This window comes from Lithobates pipiens, unplaced genomic scaffold, assembly GCF_037356315.1.
Source record: "Lithobates pipiens isolate NorthernLeopardFrog02 unplaced genomic scaffold, aLitPip1_a1.2 Scaffold_3, whole genome shotgun sequence".
Taxonomy (NCBI): domain Eukaryota; kingdom Metazoa; phylum Chordata; class Amphibia; order Anura; family Ranidae; genus Lithobates; species Lithobates pipiens.
The window spans coordinates 43,025,698-43,047,727 of NW_027507790.1; the positions used below are offsets into that span (position 1 = coordinate 43,025,698).

The 22,030-nt window shown below is 40.8% G+C and overlaps 1 protein-coding gene across 4 annotated transcripts in view; it reads right to left on the reverse strand.

The window, feature by feature from the left end:
• The window catches only part of CABIN1 (calcineurin binding protein 1), a 326,274-nt gene that overhangs the window by 123,064 nt on the left and 181,180 nt on the right, over positions 1 to 22,030 (reverse strand). For all 4 annotated transcript variants that reach the window (XM_077461572.1, XM_077461571.1, XM_077461570.1 and 1 more), the window contains one exon: positions 4,393 to 4,506. In XM_077461572.1, coding sequence (XP_077317698.1) covers positions 4,393 to 4,506 — 114 coding nt within the window. The remainder of the gene's footprint in view (positions 1 to 4,392; positions 4,507 to 22,030) is intronic.

Below are 22,030 nucleotides of genomic sequence, written 5' to 3' on the forward strand. Positions count from 1 at the left end.
AGTGCCCTGATTACAATGCAGACCCAACAGTGCCCATCAGTAACACCAGTCTGTGCCCACTAGTGAGGCCAATCTGTGCCCACCAGTGACATCAGTCTGTGGCCATCAATGAGGCCAATCTGAGCCCACGAGTGACATCAGTCTGTGGCCATCAATGAGACCAATCTGAGCCCACCAGTGACATCAGTCTGTGGCCATCAATGAGGCCAATCTGTGCCCATCATTGAGGCCAATCAGTGCTCCCTTTCAGTGCCGCTCATCCATGCCACCTATCATTGCTTATAAGTGCCATCCATCATTGCAACCTCATTAGTGCAGCCTCATCCGTGCCCATCAGTACAGCCTCATCAGATCACATCAGTGAATGAGAAAAATTACTTATTTACAAATCTATATTTTTTATTTTATTTAGCAAGAGATAAAAACCCAGTGGTGAAAAAATACCACGAAAAGAAAGCTCTATTTGTGCGAAGAAAATGATAAAAAAAATAATTTGGGTACAGTTTTGCATGACCACACAATTGTCATTCAAAGTGCAACAGGGCAGGAAGGGGGTGAAAGTGCCCAGTATTAAAGTGGTTAAAGTGGACTTGGAATTACATCACATTTCCTAAGCTACTAAGCAGAATAAAAAAAAAAGGCATCTACATGAATCTTTCACTTCCAGAGTGTCACAGGAGCCCTAAAAACTTGGGAGTGCTTATTAATGAAACCTTGACTATAGCTCTAAGGACAAGCTGTTATAGGGTGACAACTAGGGTGCCCATGTGTCCCGGATTGCCTGGGATTGTCCCGTAATTCGCATTCGTGTCCTGGGCACCTTCATTCCGGAACAATACAGTGTCCCAGAATGAAATGAGGACACATAGCCACCCTAATGGAAGATTGCCAAACTGGTTGCTAGGGCCTCTCCGCTTGGCATCTAGCAACCAGGGATGTCACATTCTCAGAGTCTCAGAGCGAGGCTGAGAGGAGCAAGGCCTTTACCCAGTGCTGCCCTGCGCTCCAAGTCCACCCACCTCCTCACCTTCTCTGGCCGCGGCAGCAGCACCCAGAGAGAGCAGCCAGAGCATCTTCACTGTGTCTCCTCCTGACTCCTCCGGTCTTCAGTGACCTCCCGGCAGGTGGCGGCATTTTGCAGTGCTGGCTGGCTTAAATCCACAGCTCGGCTGCCCATCCCGACTCCTGCAGTGCATTGCCTGACTTCTCCTCCCGCCCGTGGCCCAAGCTGCCCGACTGCCTGAGGGGACAGCCTGGGGACAGCCTGGGCCAGAGAACAAAGACCGGTGCTCAAGCACTCACCACACCAGACTAGTCCAGATTAAAAGGTGTGAAAATGGAACCTGATTGGAGCAGGTCACTTAACAAGCTGGGGCACTGGGGCTGGAGACAGTATATTAATAAATGAGGCTGACAAAGTGGAGCCCTGCCCTGGGGGGGGGGGGGGGCAATAATAAATGAGGCTGACAAATGGGGGACAATAAAAAAATGAGGCTGACAAGTGGGGGCATGGGTCCATTGCCGTCACCATTAGGAAACTTGCCACAGGAAATACCTTGCAGCCATCACTGGAGTAAAAATAGACCAGAGGTGACTGCAAACAGGCTGAAAGGGAAAATCAGCATTGAAATAGACATTTAATTTTCATATAATGAGTAACCTCTTCACTTTCAAACGAGACTAGAAAGCAACAAAAAACGGATGAACGGTCATCCGAAAATCTGACCGTGTGTATGAGGCTAGAGTTGGTCTATGAACTGGAGGTAATTATTTTTGAATCTGGTGCAGTAATAGCACCACTTTGTAAAGTTGGTGCTTTTAAGAACTACCAAAGTCTATCTGCTGCATGCGTCAGTAAAGCTATTGAAAAGTACGTCAGGGATCTTTGAAATTGACAAGGGACCTTTAAATGGGCCAAACTGCCAGATAAGTCATGTTAGGACTTTAATGGATTCCCCCAATTGTATGGTAACTGAATGCAGTTAATACATTTAATAACTAAAACAATAATTCAGTATAGTAGTTAAAAACAAATTGTCACACCAGAACGCAGTGTGGAAAAGGCGTGTTCCATGCGTGTTTCCTGCACTGCATTCTAAACGCACTGCTTTTACAGTTTGCTGCAGGTGCCAATACATTGTTACCAGCACCCCAAAACGCAGCTTGCAAATGCCGTGCATTTGCAGGAACCAGATTGCATGGTACCGCAGTACCATATGATTTGGGGAAACAATCTTTCAAAAGTAGTACATGCACTACTTTTTGTGTGTTCTGGTGCAACTTGCAGCCTATTCAAATTAAAAGGGCTGCCAAATCACACTGCAAGGGAATGCACATGAGTCATACAGGAGCGCGGCCCTCACTGTCTATTTTGCTGGATCACTTGGTTTGCAGTCAAATACAGAGAAATACATATTAACCGCTTGCCAACTGCATCACTTAGCAATAAGGCGGCTCTCCTGTACAGGAACACGTACCTGATCTGGCACTTACAGGTAGGGGGCACTGGTGATTAGACACAGCACAAGCCAATCATTGGGTGTCGGCCAATGGATGTCCGCTGGGACACGCTGATCGGCAAAGGGAGACACAGAACAGAGCTCTGCCTATGTAAAAAAGGGAGAGCTCTGCTCTGTTTTGTCAGCAGGGATATGATGGATTTTCTTTCCCTGCAATGCAAGGAAAAAAAATCCATCAGATTCCTTAGTAAAAACAACACATAGTACACAATAACATTGGTTAGGCACACATTTAACCCTTTGATCGCCCTAGATGTTTAACCCCTTCCCAGCCAGGGTCATTAGTACAGTGCCCATGCATATTTTTAGCACTGATCACTGTATTAGTGTCACTGGTTTCCACAAAGTGTCAGACTGTCTGTCACAATATCACAGTCCCTCTGTAAGTCGCTGATTGCCGCCATTAGTAGTATAAAAAAAATATATATAATAATTCCAGTATATACTATAGTTTGAAGAAGCTATAACTTTTGATCAAACCAATTAATATACTCTTATTTTTTTACCAAAAATATGCATCAGAATACATATTGGCCTAAATTTTTAAATTGCTTGTCTTTATTTGTTTATAGCGCAAAAAATAAAAACCCCAGTGGTGATCAAATATCACCAAAAGAAAGCTCTATTTGGGCACAGTGTTGTATGACTGTGCAATTGTCACCTAAAGTAATGCAGTAGTATATCGCAAAAAATTTCCTGATCATGAAGATGGGCATACAGTTTTAATAATACTGTATTTTTTTTAAGATAAGGATCCTTGAGGTAGGCATTTGCCTACTTTAGTGGCCCAGGTTTTGGAGATCTCTGAAAATGAAAGGTTTGTCCAGACAGCTCTAGGAGACATTTTTTTCAGTTTGCTAGTAGTTTAGGCCCTTTACTAAGGCTCGATTCACATCTATGCATGTTGCTTTTGAGCATTTCTGCAGTGCTTTTTGCTCTTTTTTTTACTGCGATTTGCATTTTTTATGCTTATTTTTCTTTTGCCAAATTTGTTGTTGGGCAAATTAAAAAAACACAAATAGAAAATTGTGGCAAAAATGCACTACATGCTTTTCTGCAGCTTCGAAGTCTATTGATCGAAAAATGCAAAAAAAAAAAATCACAGTTTTGCATTTAAAAAAAGTCCCTGACCCTTTTCAAAAATGCTGAGGCACAAAAGTGCTTGTGAACATCTTCCATAAGAACTCATGTTAAAATATAATGTCCTGCAATTGTGCAAAAAGCAGGAAAAAACACATTGGTGTGAATGGAGCCTAATATGATAAGTTTCCTGTAGTTGGAAATCATCAGATATTGCCCATAGCAACAAATCAGATATTGCCTGTCATTTTGCAGCATAGCTTAGTATATATGAAAGGAGGCATCAGACTGGTTGTTTTTGAACTGCAACTACCAATGCCTTCTAGCTCTTATAAAAACACACCTTTAGCCCTGGTTCACATTGATACTACTTTGAAATCACGCTACTTCACTTGAAGTAGCGCGATTTCAGAGTAGCAAGGTCAGCATGATTTCAGCTGCTACTTGATAGACATCTCTGTGGCTTCATGCACAGATGTCTATTGAAGTCGCAGCTGAAATTGGCAAAAGTAGTACAGGAACTACTTTTGCAAATCGATGCAGTGCTGCAAAATCGGTGTCGCACCGATTGGAACAGTGCCACTGCCTTGACTTGTCATGTTATTTGATCTCTCAAATCATATGACAAATCGCTCCAATGTGAACCTAGGCTTTATTCATTAACTTGCAACTCAGCTAACCTGAGCTCCATTCTACAAGAATGAAACAGAAGATGACTCATGTGTCCAGTTAACTCTTTCAACAGAACCCATTTTTATTCTGACCATCTTATTATACACAGCACACAACTTACATTGAAGAAATTGGTCTTGTTCCTCTCGTAGAAGAGTCCTTGCGCTGGCATGTGCTTCAGCTGCTGCCACGGGATACTGCTGCCTAGCAACACGTCTCGGGCCCACTGCAAGTTCTGAGGAGACAACAGACAGGATGAAACAGATACTGCTTTGGGTATATGCTGTGCATATATATATATATATATATATATATATATATATATATATTTTTTTTTTTTTTTGTCCACCCCCAATAAGAACACATATTTGCTTTACAAATTAGGTATAAAAAGAAACACTGTGTGAGTTATCAAATAGATGGCAAACCAGTCCCTTAGAGTTCGATGACTGTTATAACATCCCAAGATTTCAAAATCAACTAATACCATTTCACAACAAATATATATGTTCTAAAATCTGGCCAAGAGAAGGCAGAGGTGTAGTCAGTAGCAACCTATCAGATTCCACCTCTTAGTATTCCAGTGGAGGTTAGGACAAGTTGACATTTAAAAGGTTGCTATGAGTAAACGGCCTAGTATTCTCCATTAGAGTTTATTTTAATAATAACCACTTATGATAACCCTAGATCATAAGTAAAATAGAAAAAAAAGAAACGGAAGTTTTACTCAATCCTTTAAATCTGGAGTTTGAATCTGATTGAATGCTTCCCGTCTGTCACAGAATAATTTTAAGAAATCAATGACAGCAAAATTCATGAGATGTTTCAGAAGGCAGTTGCCATTTCTTGACACCAGGTCAACTCTGAACTCCAGGTATGTTTTTGCACAATTACATTGGTCCAGCTTAGACCTATGTAAGTATGCACATTCCATACCTGGCAGATCCCTATTACAGTGATCCTTGCCATCTTTCAGTTCTCATGTCGAGCAGCTGCCTTGGGGGGGGGGGGGGGGTTGGGGGGAGTCGCTTGATTGGCACAGGTGCCATTCAGACAGAATGCCTTGCAAAGCATGGCGCAAAGCATTCCCCGATTGGATGAGGTTAATATTGTTACGTCACACACACCCCCCCCCCCCACCCCCAATCAGAGATAATTTTTCATTCATTATATAAAATGCAAAGGATTTCTCTGAATGGTGCAGAGCTAGTTATCCCCTGTAGTTACTATGTAGCTGCTTGGCACAGGTCCTGGAAGATGGTGAAGATAAATGGATTGGCCAGGTATGGAATAAGTATACTTACACTGTTCCAAGCTGGACCAATATAACTTAAAATAAACCCCCCAAAAAACTGTAATTTAGCTTTACCAGTTGGAAGACCAACTTCCCCAAAACTAGAGTGCAGCATCTTCCATTTGAGGAATGTCACATATTTGTCTCTGAAATATGTCACGCCAGCATACAATGGTTACCTCACACCTGTTTAAGAATATGCAATAATATGTTGTGCATTAAAAGAAAGGATTGTATAAAAAACAGTTACATATATAGCTGAATAAAAAACAATGTATACAAATTAAAACAATTATAAAGGCAACAAAAACCTACACACATACAGTTATCCAAATTAGCCAATAAAACTCTCAGTTCTACCTTCCTTATTCTGAAAGCAGGCGCCTGAGGCCCAAAGTGTTTTCCATTATGGAAATTACCCACATGTTAAAAATACTAAAGCCCTAACTATTGCAGAAAAAAGACCCCATATGTGTATCAATTATTGGTGACCGGACATAGGCAAAGCTTTTTGACACATCCCCTTTGGGCATACCCCTATGACCCAACCCCACTCCATGAGATCTCAGTTTTTTTAAGCAAGCAATGCAAAATAACACAGAGGGGAGGGTTGCCTGAATATCCACCTCATAGAACTTGTATGTTAAATATATGTATGAACTGAATACCAGGTGACGGCTTTACAAAGCCGCTGCGTGCTCATATGTGAACCCAGCCTCAAGCAGAGTTCCCTCCATGTTATACATGTCAGTAGCATATGTTACCATGGCAATATTGTGTAACACAACAGATCCATGTGGTAATATTACCTAGGGTGTATTGCCTCACACTCTGACTGTTTTTGGATGTGTAGAGGATAGTGGAAAGGTAACACAAAGTAGACCTTCAGATAGTTTATACACCAATTAGGCAATAAAACATAATGTATTGTTTTAAATGACTGCATAAGTGCATGAAGTCCAAGAAAACATTTTTTTTTACAACTGTAGCAACATTCAACCTAATCAATGCACTTAACCAATTACACTATTGCTCAGCAGCCAGTATTCTTGACATATTACCCGCTAAATCTCTTTTCAGATATAATAATACCTGTGTGGTAGTGGTGGCACTGCATTCAAACTCACTCAAACCTCTAGTGACCCCAGCACCTCTAACACAGGCTGAATAGTACTTTACTTGCGTCATGCCTACGCAGAGCAAATCACTTCTCAGTGTCATATGACTATATCATGTTACCCATTTTGAGCTTCTGCAGCACCTCTTTTCTGAGGTTGCATCTTATGTAGAAAGCAGGACAACCAGATCATATAGCCCGATTTTAGAAACTGATTTAACTGTACTTTACTAATGTATTTTTTTTAATATATATAATTTTGTATTCTTCATACCAAGGATTTCTCTACTTTACTATGTCTTCATTCTGTTGTTTTAACTTATGCTTTTATATATGCCTGGCGTTCAGCTGTAAGCTGATGCCACACTGCAGCATTTTCTTAAATAACCAAGCTTTCTAATTGTGGGTTAATATGAAACTTATTTTCCTGGAGTGGGAGGCAGCAAGGCAAAATTGCTGTTCTGTGCCCTTGCTTTCAGTATTTAGTACTTTTTCGTTTTTCTAAGAGCTGTTCAAATTATACCATTATGTTTGCACACAGGTTTTACCTAATAAACCTGTCCGGGAGTATAATGCCCCATACACACGAGTGGATTTTCCGTTTGGAAAAAACTTGCTCAAGCTTGGCTTGCAAAAAAAACGGTCACACAAAAGTTTGCTGAACCTTCGAACGACAAGAATGTGGTGACGTATAACACTACGACGAGCCGAGAAAATTAAGTTCAATGCTTCTGAGCATGCAGCGAATTGTTTCCGAGCTTGCGTAGGAATTTTGCACGTCGGAATTTGTACAGGCGGAATTTACAATCGTAACTTTTTCCGACCAAAAAATTGAGATCCTGCTCTCAATCTTTTGCTGGTGGGAATTTGGCTAGCAAAGGTCTGATGGAGCATACACAAGGTTGCATTTTCCGACCAAAAGCTCTAATTGGCCGAATTTCCGATCATGTGTAAGGAGTATAAGCGTATGTTTTAGGCAAAATTGGGCTTTGAGACAAAATAAAAGTGGCATCCCAAATGCTAAAAGTTTGTTTGGGTGCCAGGGGTGTCTCAACAGAATGAGGGGCCTAAACCAAAAACAAGGGGTCTTCAAAAATATTGAAAATGGTGAGGGCAAGAGGAGTTTTGCTGATGGCATTAAAAAGTTGGTACAACGCTTGGAAAAAATGATACATTTTTTTCCTTTACCTATTGGTGTTCTAAGTGTGAATAAGAGCTAGCAATACATGGCTCAAATTTTGGCTGAAATTCAAGCTGCGGGTGACCTTGCCGATACCTCCCAATTTTATAAACTTTGAAAATGGAAGGAGCTGGGCAGAAAAAAGTCGTCAGGACAATGACTGCAGCCAATCAGCTGTTCTGGGCGCTAGCTGGCTGTCAGAGTACAATAGCTTGCAGTGGGAGGTTCTTCCACCAAGCTGTTTAGTGGCGATGGGGGAATCTATTGATTTTTCTCATTCAGCCCAATGGGTCGTTTTATCAGGGCCTCTCCCTGATGCAAAGCTCTGCTCACTTACTCTGCATAACCCCATCCCTAGCCTATAGTACAGTGCTGCATCTTGGACTGGGTACTGTAAAACAGAAGATTCCAGCAGCCGCAACCACTGCTACTCTGCAAAAAATATGGTTGGAGCAAGCACAGAGACTGGAGACATTAAAAATTGCAGTTTGTGCCTCCCCAGAAAAGGCATTGTATAGTATAAGACATAAATATGGATATGCCATACGACAATGATCAGGTTTCATCACAGTCAATGAGTTTCTTTAGCTGTTGGAAGGATGTGTTCTCTGCTCTCTGTCACAGCTGGGATTACTGGTCACACACTCCGAGTAAAGAGATTCAAGCATAGCTTTCAGTGACTGGGTAGTGTAAACAACCCATCAAATTAAACCATGCAGCAATGTTTTTTTCGAGCTGACACATACAGAGACATTAGATACAATGCTGTATTTCCTTGCTTAAACAGGATAAAACAATCTAAATTGCCCAAGAATTGTATAACCCATTTAACTGAAATAATGTTGATGAACTTCTGTTTGTCAAATAACTCCTGTACATTGGAAGAGGTCAGATTGTACCATTAGAGCAGATTACACAAACCGACTTTCTCTAACCATAGGCACTGTAAGAATTACTAGTAATAACTACCTTTCCTTGCAGCACAGGATTCTGGGTTCAGTTTCTACCTAGGTCACTGTCTGCATTGAGTTTGTATGTTTCTGCACATGCCTGGCTTTTCTCCAGGTCATTCCTTATACAATCCAATACATACTGGTAGGTTAACTAGCTTTCACCAGAGATCAGCTTTACAGTAAAACTGAGATAAGAATATTAAATTGTGAGTATGGATGGTTAATGTTGTCTGCAAAGCACTTTGGAATACAGATATGTAGAAATAAAAATAAGTCACATACAGTTGGGTCCATATATATTTGGACACGAGCACAATTTTAGTTTTCAGGTATTTACCAAAAACACATTCAAGCTATAGTTATATAATGATTATGGACTAAAAGTGCACACCATCAGGTTTAATTTAAGGGTATGTACATCCAAATCGGAGGAAGGGTTTAGGAATGACAGCTATTAAGAATAGCCACCCCCCCCCCCTTTTTCAGGGGCCAAAAGTAATTGGACAATTGAATCAAAAGCGGTTTCATGGCCATTAAGCAGCTAAAAGGTCTGGCGTTGATTCTTATGCCCCGTACACGCGATCAGACTTTCCGACAACAAAACCGTGGATTTTTGTTTGAAGGATGTTGGCTCCAACTTGTCTTGCATACACACGGTCACACAAATGTTGGCCAACAATTACGAACGTGGGAACACGGTGACGTACAAGACTTGTGATGAGCCAAGAAAAAGGAAGTTCAATAGCCAGTGCAGCGCTCCTTCTGCTCGATTCCGAGCATGCGTGAACTTTTGTGTGTCGGACTTCACAGGATCAGAAATTCCGACAACATAATTTTGTTGGCGGAAAATTTGAGAATCTCCTATCGATGGAGCATACAAACAGTCGGACTTTCAGCCAACAAGCTCACATCCCACATTTGTTGTCGGAAAATCCGATCGTGTGTACGGGGCACAAGTGTGGTATTTGCATTTGGAATCTATTGCTGTGAACCTACATCATGCGTTCAAAGGAGCTGTCCATGCAAGTGAAACAGGCCATTGTAAATAATGAAACAAATCTATCAGAGGAGAGACAGCAGTAACATTATGAGTGGCCCAAATCAACAGTTTGGTAAATTCTGGGAAAGAAGAATGCACAGATGAGTTCAGGAAACATCAAAAGGCCTGGATGTCCACAGAACACAACAGTGGTGGATAATCACAGGATCCTCTCTATGGTAAAGAAAAACCCATTCATGACATCCAGACAAGTGAAGGACACTCTCCAGGAGGTGGGCGTATCATTGTCAAAGTCCACAATCAAAAGAAGATCTCAGGAGAGCAAATACAGAGGGTTCATCACAAGGTGCAAACCATTCATAAACCTAAATAATAGAAAGCCAGATTAGACTTAGCCAAAAAACATTTAAAATGGAACAGATCATGATCCAAAGCACACGTCATCTGTAAAACATGGTGGGGGCACTGGGTCATTGGTGTTTATTGATAATGTGACAGAAGACAGAAGCAGCCGGATGAATTCTGTAGTGTTTAGAGATATACTGTCATCCCAGATTCAGCAAAGTTGATTGGATGGCGCTTCACAGTACATATTGACAATGATCCAAAACACAATGCAAAAGCAACCCAGGAGCTTTTAAAGCAAAAATATGTGAATATTCTGCAATCACCCGATCTCAACCCAATTTAGCATGTATTTCACTTGCTGAAGGAAAACGAAAGGCAAGAACAACTGAAAACAGCTGCAGTTAGGGCCTGGCAAAGCATCAGAAAGGAGGAAACCCAGTCTTTGTACAAAAAGAACAGGATACTTTTTAATAAAAGTACATGGTACAGCAGGCACATACCAGGAATATGAAATGTTGGCTTTACATACTCTTTAAAGCGCACTGTATCTAACCCCCCAAACACAAAAGCTTACCAGTTCTTAGATGTGGTGGCTAAAACACGTTAAAGGTCGGAGTCCAGGTGGTCTACCTTGCACTGGGCTGTTCAATAAAACTACTATGGTGGCTTTCAATTCAGAGTGCAGCTACTTTCCTTCTTTCTACTTTTACTTCTGATGTGGAGAACAAACCACTAGAGGAGCCAGCACCCGTAGCTGGGATTGTGCTGATGATTGTATCTGTAGCAGGGCACTGTATTTTCTATTTACTAAAAATACTTTTTGATCTTGCCAAAACTGAGGTGCCCTAGTCACTTTTTGTGGGCTTAAAAGAAAACACAAAGGACCCTATCTTTATTGTGTAAACTACTAATCTCATTAATCCACAGTGTAATAGAGGTAAACAAAGGCAATCATGTTGAAGTTTGACCTGTATAACAACCATCACTACCTCCACAGACACAATGGAGAAATCAGCAAAGACAAGAAGGAACAAAAGCATGTTATTTGTGGAATATCACATGAAAATTAAAGGGAAAAAAGCCTGAAAAAAAAGAAAACTAATACACACATTACATCTAAGGAATTTTTATTTCTGAGTTGAGATACACTTTAACCACTTTCCACCCGCAAGAAGTCCCTATACATTGTTGATCATCAAGATGCATTTTTCACTTAATCCTTGTAGTTACTCATTAATGCCCCCCATGTTGTGACTGTGGCGGTCTTCTAAGCTAGCTTTTGCAGCCATTTCCTATCAGGACTTTTGTTTTTATCACTGACAACGTTGTAACTGCTTTTAGGTGTTGGGTGGAGGCCTATTTAGCTTGGCTTATTTACCAACAAGCCGCAACATTTTGTAACTTTGTATCATGTCCTAATAGAGAATCAGGTTTTTAGTTACACTAGTTGAATTGTTTGAAGTACCTACTGCAACTGTAGTCATGACACCAGTATCTTTTTTTTTTTTTAGCTGGCGAGGCTGAACTATGTAAAAGCAATCCTAGTGGCTAAACAGCTGCTGGATCTCTTTTACATGCAGCACAAGGAGGAGGAGAATTAAAAGATTGGCAATTCCACTGTTAAGAAAAATTACCTACAAGTGGTGTCGATTTTGAATGACTGCTAATTTGTCTAGGACTGGCCAGCATGGCAAATTTACCTCAAAATCTGACTGTTTGATGCTAAAAGAAGTCCCAAGAACCCCAGCATATTATTGTGGGATCTGAAGGTAATTCAGTTGTTGACAAAGTGTATACATCTATAATCAGAAAGATTGCTTCAATATAATGTGCATGGGAAATGTGCCAGGAAAAAAACATTTGTTGCCCAAAAAGAACATTAGAGCAAGATTAAATTTTGTCATTGAACAAAAATGCAAAGGCTGTGCTGTGGACTAATGAATCAAAGACAGAGTTGTTTAGCAAAAGTAACAGTACACAATTTTGGCACAAACTGAAGACCGCATTTCAGGAGAGGAACCTCATATCAACTGTGAAACATGGTGGTGGAAATGTTATGGTTTGAGGCTACTTTGCTGCTTGAGGGTCTGGCCAGTTTGCAGTCATTGAATAAATAATTCATTCTGCAAAATATCAAAGTGTGCTTGATGAGAATGTGAGGTCATCTGGTCGACAGTGGACGTTAAATTGGAAATAGATTTTTTTTAAACAGAATAATGAACCAAAGCACACTGACAAATCCACCAAGGAATAGCTTAAAAAGAAAAATATGGGGAGTTATGGACTAACCTTGTCAAAACCCTGTTTGAATCCCATTAAAATGTTGCAGGGATATTTTAAATTGGCAAAGAACCTTCTTAACTAGTTCCCGACCAGCCCACGCCGATGTACGTCGGCAGAATGGCACGGGCAGGCATATTGGCGTACAGGTACGTCCAATCTTCAATGCCGCCCTGCCGGTCGGGACCCTCGTGAGTCCGGTTGCGGATCCCACGGACCCGATCGCCGCGGGCATACCCGTGATCGTCTCACGGAGCGGCTGAATGGAGGAAATGCCGTGTAAACAGCATTTCCCCATTCTGCCTAGCAACTAGTGAAGCTGATCTCTGCTCCATGTGATTGGAGCAGAGATCAGTGTTCACTAAATGAAAACCCAGCCCCCCCACAGTTAGTAATACACCCCTAGGAACACTTAACCCCTACACTGCCACCCACTGGTTAACCCCTTTACTGCCAGTGTCATTTACACAGGAATCACTGCATTTATATAGCAGTGATTACTGTATAAATGACAATGGTCCCAAAAATGTGTCAAAAATGTCCGATGTGTCCACCGCAATGTCGCAGTCACAATAAAAATCTCTGATCGCCACCATTACTAGTAAACAAAAAAATGATAAAAAATTATTAATAAATATGCCATAAAACTATGCCTATTTTGTAAACGCTATAACTTTTGCGCAAGCCAATCAATAATCGCTTATTGCAATTTTTTTTACCAAAAACATGTAAAAGAATACATATCGGCCTAAACTGAGTGAAATTTTTTTTTTTTATATATATATATTTTTGCAGGATATTTATTATAACAAAAAGTAAAAAATAATGCATTTTTTTCAAAATTGTCGCTCTATTTTTGTTTATAGCGCAAAAAATAAAAACCGCAGGGGTGATCAAATACCACCAAAAGAAAGCTCTATTTGTGGGAAAAAAAGGACGTCAATTTTGTTTGGGAACCACGTCGAACGACTGTGCAATTGTCAGTTAAAACGACGCAGTGCCCAATCGCAAAAAGTGGTCTGGTCTTTGACCAGCAAAATGGTCAGGTCTGTAAGTGGTTAAATTAAATATTTAACAATACCAATCCCTTAAAAAAATTAGATGCTGTGCAAAATCTACATAAAACAGAATGCATTAATTTGCAGATCTCAGAAACCCATATTTTTCACAATAGAAAACATATCAAATGTTTAAACTGATAAAAATGTACTATTTTGCAAGCTGCCAATTCCATACACTAATGCACCCCTGACGATACCATCAGAGATGCAGGCTTTTGAACTGAGCTCTGATAACAAGACAGATAGGTCCCTTTCTTCTTGAGTTCGGATGACTTGGCACCCATGGTTGCCAAAAAGAATGTCAAATTTCAATTTGTCTGACCACAGAACAGTTTTTGACTTTGGAACAAACCATTTTAAATGAGCTTTGGCCCAGAGACGACGGTGACATTTCTGGATCATGTTCAGATATGGCTTCTTCTCTGAATGACAGAGCTTCACCTTGTATTTTTTGATGGCATGGTGAATGATGTCCACCAGAGAATCAAGCCTGTTTTTATCGCGATCACAGGATTGATTGAGGATCACAGGAATCCAATAGTGCGTTTTGGCCTTGTCCCTTGCACACAGAGATTGCTTCAGATTATCTAAATCTTTTGATGATATTATGTTCTGTAGATGATGATATAGTTAAAGTCTGTGCAATTTTACATTGAGGAACATTATTCTAAAACGGTTCAACAATTTTTAGACGCAGCTTTTCACAGATTGGTGAACATCTACCCATCTTTACTTCTCAAAATATTTTGACTTTCTAAGATGTTCTTTTTATACTCAATCATGTTACTGACCTGTTGAAAATTAACCTATTTGTAAAATGTTCTTCCATCTCTTCCTTGTCAGTACCAGTTACCATGCCAGCTTGTTGTTGCTCTGTCCCAACTTTTTTGAGACTCGTTGCTGTCATCAATTGCATAATTACCCTTTTTTTTTTTAAATGGTCCATTTTCTTAGTTTAAACATTTGATATGTTATCTATTGTGAAAAATATGGGTTTATGAGACTTGCAAATAATTGCATTCTGTTTTTATTTAGAGTTTACACAGCGTCCCAACTGTTTTTGGAATTTGGGTTGTAAAACTGAATGGTGTTCTTTTCTTTCAATATATAAAGAACAAATCAGCGCAATAATATAAACCTCTAACAATTAAAAAATAGCAGTTGAACACCAAGGGTCAAAATTCAAATCCCTAAGCAGAAAACATAAATAAGGAAGATGCAGCGCTAAAATTACACTAATAAAATAAAACATAAATAGTCCAAAAATCAATAAAACAATCCAAAGTGTCTTCAATGATGGGCAAAATATTTGCATGCAGGTGACTGTGGAATAATCACACCTCCACCAATGGTACAGATGGCAGCTCACCTCACTGAGTGGACCCTTTAATTACAGAGGGTCTGAAACACCTTCCCCCCTTTTTTGGGGTATCAGATAGTCATTCACAATGATATCCAAGGGAACTCCTTATAAGTGGGTAGAAAAAACCTGCAAGCTCCCCTACGGTGATGCAGGGGGCAGAGAGGGATGATGTAGTTACTCTGCTTGCCCGCTCGCTTCTTCAAATCCACCCATTGATTGCTCTCTTTTGCCAGCCGCCTGGCTCTGCCATGCCGCCCAGCTCTGCCATGCCGCCCCCCCAGGTGTCTTATGGTGGCCGCCTGAGGCCCAGCTGCAGAAAGGCCACAGCCTGGAAGTTGACCACCCCTGCATTAAATCAGCACTCACACATCCTGTGCATGCATCACAAATGTGGAACAAGAAACAGGAAGCTGTCTTGTCCTTTTGAGGGACATGAGAGCTGAAACAGTATATGGACATACATTACAAGGTAAGACAAACACAGGGAGTAGAATTACATTCATGCCTAGTTTAAATAACAAAAATATTTGAATATATAAAATGTCATTAAAGATTAAAGACACTGGGAGGAATTTATTAGTAACTAGTGTACTTCCCTACTGTGCTCTCGACCAAACTGTCAAGCCATCAAATGACTGGCTGATTATATGTGCAGCAACAGGGCAACTGTAGAGCAAACAGAGGTAAGATGGCAGCTTCCTGAAAAAAAAAGTTTTATTACTCAAATAGGTACATTATCTATAACTTTGACCAATTTCTTCTGCTCATCAGCTATCCTTTTTGTTAGTGTATTGTATGTGTGGCCCAAGATATTTCCTCTTCTTCCAATATGGCCCAGGAAGGTCAAAAGGTTGGATACCCGTTTTAAACCCTCTGACCAGAAAAAATACAAAGATTCCTTACTATTTTACCTGTTAAATACAACTAGGGCCTGCACTCCTACTGTGGAAACAAGAATCACCCCCGGCTATGCAGTTATGACTGAACAAAGTCATTGAATTTTGCCACATGGAGATCTCATGGCGACCCATCACCATTAACCAGTTCCGGACCAGCCGCTGCAGATTTACTGCAGCAGGTTGACCCGGCTGCGCACAATTATGTTACTATACGTGATGCGTGCGCCGGCTTGGGGGCGCGCCCGCCGCTCACGACGATTGGATTTGATCAGGAACTGATCAATGCCCAGGCCAACAAAATCTGGCCTGGACCTGGTGATCTCTGCAGACAAATGAGATCCTTCCCCTGTCTGTGTAACTGTAAACACTGACAGGGGAAGTGATGTAATCTCTCCTCGTATTGGTCTTTTCATTCCAGACGGAGAGGAAAAAGCATAAAACAGTGAGTTGCACCAACACTACACTGACACCAGGTTACATAGGCACACAATTCACCCCCAGATAACCCCCCCCCCCTGTTAACCCCTTCACCACCTGTCACTGTGTCACCCAGTACAGCAATCAGATTTTTTTTGTTCGCTGTAGTAGTGTCATTAGTGACAAAAATCAGTGTTAGGGTAATTTGTCTTAGGCCCAGAAAGGTCTAGGGACCCCCCCAATAAAGGTTTAACCCCTTAATTACCCCCTGCCATCTGTGATCACATTATAAGTGTCACGGGTGACGCAGTTTAGCTAGTTTTCTTTTTTATAGCGTCAGGGCACCTGCCGTATTTTACTCAATAAAGGTTTAACCCCCTGATCACCCGGCAGGTGATCAAAGTAAGGTGTTAGCGTCAGATAGGGTCTGCCTCGCCCCAGGCAGCATCAGATTAGTGCCAGTACCGCTAACACCCACGCACGCACCATATGCCTCCCTTAGTAGTATAGTGTCTGAATGGATCGTGATCTGATCAGATCTATACTAGCTTCCCCAGCAGTTTAGGGTTCCCAAAAACGCAGTGTTAGCGGCATCAGCCCAGATACCTGCTAGCACCTGCGTTTAGCCCCTCCGCCCAGCCCGCCCAAGTGCAGTATCAATCGATCACTGTCACTTACAAAACACATAACTGCAGCATTCACAGAGTCAGGCTTGATCCCTGCGATTGCTAACAGTTTTTTTGGTAGCGTCTGAATCAGTCGCTAACAGTCAGGAGCTTTTTTATCTGTGAGTCTCACTAGTGCACCAGTAAATTTAGAGGGAAAAATGTCAAATCGAAGGTACACTAGTGAAGAGGGCAACACGTTTCTGAGCATGACAGATAGTAAAGATTAAGTCACTCCTCTGTCAGATTCAGGCTCAGAATATGAACCTGTAGACAGCAGCGGCATCCTGACAGATAGCTCTGATGACGGACTTGTGGTTCCTACCAAGGTCAGGCGTACCAGACCCCGATCATCTTCTGCTGTCGTTGAGGTGCAAGAAATGCAGGTCCCTCGTATGGAGTAGAAAGCCAGTACTAGCGCTGCTATTCCTTCTGGTGAACTGGCAAGCACCAGCAACCTAGTACATCCTGGTCATACATCCAGCACTGCAGTAACACTTGGAAACCCCCAAAAAAGATGCGTCTGCAGCAAACGCAGATTTAGGTGTGAAACCCGCTTTTACTGTCCCTCCTGTCCTGACCAACCTGATCTCTGCAATGGTGAATGTTTCAAACGCTACCACACACTAGTGGAGTTTTAGCATAGGGTACAGCACCACACAGTCCTAGGCACACTAACACTGGGCCTCGAGACGTGATGACCATAACATTTTGAGAGACCCTAATCTGCAACGTTCAGTTTACAGTTTTTTCTACAGTTTTTGCAAAAGTGAAAAAAAAAACAAAAAAATAAAAATAAAAAATCCAAAAATAGTTGTGGTTGTATTTTTTCCTCTCTCTTTATTGTTCTCTCTCTTATGTTCGCTCACTATTGTTCTATATCTATCGTTCTCTCTATTTTTACTATGTTTTATTGTATTTGCTTTGCAGGTATGGTATGTTATACTGTAATGTTTGTTTTATTGTTAACCATCATTTGCTTAGCAGGTACGCCATTCAGCTGGAGCACGTGTTTATTTATCTTGACAGCAACAGCATTTGCGCCCACAAAACATAAAGCTGTAACTCCAGCGCTGTCGGAGGTCATTTCACCACCACAGTTAAAAAAAAAAAACGGTGCAGGTATGCCCATCATTAGATGTGGGTGGATGAAGGGCAGTATTCTAATGGTAGCCATACCCACGATCAATCTCTTTTTTTCGTTCAGCCTACAGGCTGCATGAAAAAAAGAACATTACAATGTATGCCCAACAAGGGCCAGCAACGTACTGGTATGTTGCTGGACTTTGAGTGGTTATACCAGAATGATGCCTGTGGGTTTAGGTATCATCTTGGTATCATTCTTTTCAGCCAGCGGTCAGCTTTCATATAAAAGCAATCCTAGTGACCAATTAGCCTCTAGACTGCTTTTATAAGCAGTGGGAGGGAACGTTTCCACCATCTTCCATGGTTTTCTCCGGCTCTCCTGTCCCAACAGGGAACCTGAGAATGGAGCCAGTGGTTCACCTAGCTGACCATGAAGCTGATCAGAGACCAGAACGGCTCCATTCATCTCTATGGCCTAAGAAAGTGGAAGCTACGAGCATTTCATGACTTAGGTTTCGCCGGATGTAAACAGCGCCATTGGAAAATTGGCAAAGCATTTTATCACACCAATCTTGTGGTCAGATGCTTTGAGGGTAGAGGAGAGATCTAGGGTCTAATAGACCCCAATTTTTTCTAAAAAGAGTACCTGTCACTACCTATTGCTATCATAGGGGATATTTACATTCCCTGAGATAACAATAAAAATGATAAAAAAAATAAAAAAAATGAAAGGAACAATTTAAAAATATAATAAAAAGCAAATAAATAATAAAAAAGGGCCACCGCAAAGGTCAGATCGAGGACCGTAATTTTAGCAGTAGACCTCTTCTATAGATCTAAAATGGTAACCTTTAAAGGTTTTTAAAAATATATTTAGTTTGTCAGCGCTGCACGTTTGTGTGCAATTTTGAAGCATGTCGTGTTTGGTATCCATGTACTCGGCATAAGATCATCTTTTTTATTTTATCAACCATTTGGGCAATATAGTGCGTTTTAGTGCATTAAAATAAAAAAATTTTATTTTTTTTTCCGAAAAAATTGCGTTTGAAAAAATCGCTGCACAAATACTGTGTGAAAAAATAAAATTGCAACACCCACCATTTTAATCTGTAGAGCCTTTGCTTTAAAATATATATAATGTTTGGAGGTTCAAAGTAATTTTTTTCCCAAAAAATATATTTTTCCATGTAAACAAAAAGTGTCAGACAGGGCTTTGTCTTCAAGTGTTTAGAAGAGTTTAGAAGAGTGTGTGATGGGTGACATAATTAAATGTTGTGTATAAAATGCCAGGACAGTTCAACCCCCCCCCCCCCCCCCAAAAATAACCCCTGTTTGGAAAGTAGACACCCCAAGCTATTTGCTGATATCCATGTTGAGTCCATGGAATATTTTCTATTGTGTCAAAAGTTTCGGGAAATTTACACTTTGTTTTTTTTGCACAACATTGTCACTAAATGGTATATTGTTCAAACGTGGCATGGTTGTATGTGGAATTACACCTTTTTTTACTTTTTGGGAGCCTAGCCGCATACAGGACCCCGAAAACCAATCACTGCCTTCAGGATTTCGAAGGGTGTAAATGTTTGATTTTACTCCCCACTACCTCACAGTTTTGAAGGCCATAAAATGCCAAGATAGCACAACCCCCCCCCCCCCCATGACCCCTTTTTGGAAAGTAGACACCCTAAGCTATTTGCTTATAGGCATGTTGAGTCCATGGAATATTTTATATTTTGTCACAAGTTGCAGGAAAAAAAATGTTTGGGCACTAAATTATCTATTGCTCAAACATGCCATGGGCATATGTGAAATTACACCCCACAATACATTCTGCTGCTTTTCCTGTGTACAGGGATACCACATGTGTGAGACGTTTAAGGAGCCTAGCTGTGCACGGGACCCCGAAAACCAATCCCGCAACTTGTAGCAAAATATAAAATATTTCATGGACTCAACATGTCTCTCATCAAATAGCTTAGAGTGTCTACGCAGCAGAATGTATTTTGGGGTGTAATTCTACATATAACCATGCCATGTGTGAGCAATACAGTGCCTTGCGAAACTATTCGGCCCCCTTGAACTTTTCAACCTTTTGCCACATTTCAGGCTTCAAAAACATAAAGATATAACATTTTAATTTTTTGTGAAGAATTACCAACAAGTGGGACACAATTGGGAAGTGGAACGAAATCTATTGGATATTTTAAACTTTTTTAGCAAATAAAAAACTGAAAAGTGGTGCGTGCAAAATTTTTCGGCCCCTTTACTTTCAGTGCAGCAAACTCACTCCAGAAGTTCAGTGAGGATCTCTGAATGATCCAATGTTGTCCTAAATGACTGATGGTGATAAATAGAATCCACCTGTGTGTAATCAAGTCTCTGTATAAATGCACCTGCTCTGTGATAGTCTCAGGGTTCTGTTGAAAGCGCAGAGAGCATCATAAAGACCAAGGAACACACCAGGCAGGTCCGTAATACTGTTGTGAAGTTTAAAGCCGGATTTGGATACAAAAAGATTTTCCAAGCTTTAAACATCCCAAGGAGCAATGTGCAAGCGATCATTTTGAAATGGAAGGAGTAACAGACCACTGCAAATCTACCAAGACCTGGCCGTCCCTCTAAACTTTCAGCTCAGACAAGGAGAAGACTGATCACAGATGCAGCCAAGAGGCCCACGATCACTCTGGATGAACTGCAGAGAACTACAGCTGAGGTGGGAGAGTCTGTCCATAGGACAACAATCAGTCATACACTGCACAAATCTGGCCTTTATGGAAGAGTGGCAAGAAGAAAGCCATTTCTCAAAGATATCCATAAAAAGTCTCGTCTAAAGTTTGCCACAAGCCACCTGGGAGACACACCAAACATGTGGAAGAAGGTGCTCTGGTCAGATGAAACCAAAATCGAACTTTTTGCCCACAATGCAAAACGATATGTTTGGCGTAAAAGCAACACGGCTCATCACCCTCAACACACCATCCCCACCATCAAACATGGTGGTGACAGCATCATGGTTTGGGCCTGCTTTTCTTCAGCAGGGACAGGGAAGATGGTTAACATTGAGGGGGAAGATGGATGCAGCCAAATACAGGACCATTCTGGATGAAAACCTGTTGGAGTCTGCAAAAGACCTGAAACTGGGACGGAGATTTATCTTCCAACAAGACAATGATCCCAAACATACAGCAAAATCTACAAAGGAATGGTTCACAAATAAACGTATCCAGGTGTTAGAATGGCCAAGTCAAAGTCCAGACCTGAGTCCAATCGAGAATCTGTGGAAAGAGCTGAAAACTGCTGTTCACAAACGCTCTCCATCCAACCTCACTGAGCTTGAGCTGTTTTGCAAGGAAGAATGGGCAAGAATTCCAGTCTCTTGATGTGCAAAACTGATAGAGACATACCCCAAGCGACTTGCAGCTGTAATCGCAGCAAAAGGTGGCTCTACAAAGTATTAACGCAAGGGGGCCGAATAATTTTGCACGCCCCACTTTTCATTTTTTTATTAGTTAAAAAAGTTTAAAAAATCCAATAAATTTCGTTCCACTTCACAATTGTGTCCCACTTGTTGGTGATTCTTCACAAAAAAATTAAAATTTTATATCTTTATGTTTGAAGCCTGAAATGTGGCAAAAGGTTGAAAAGTTCAAGGGGGCCGAATACTTTCGCAAGGCACTGTATATCATTTAGTGACAACTTTGTGTAATTTTTTATTTTTTGTCATTTTTCAATCACTTGTGACAAAAAAAATAAATATTCAATGGGCTCAACATGCCTCTCAGCAATTTCCTTGGGGTGTCTCCTTTCCAAAGTGGGGTCATTTGGAGGGGGGGGTGTACTGCCCTGTTGTTATTTTAGCACCTCAAGAAATGAGATAGGCAGTCATAAACTAAAAGCTGCGTAAATTCCAGAAAATGTACCCTAGTTTGTAGACGCTATAACATTTGCAAAAACCAATAAATATACGCTTATTGAAATTTTTTTTATACCAAAGACATGTGGCTGAATAAATTTCGGCCTAAATGTATAACTAAAATTGAGTTTATTACATTTTTTTATTAAAAAAAAGTAGAAAATATCATTTTTTTCAAATTTT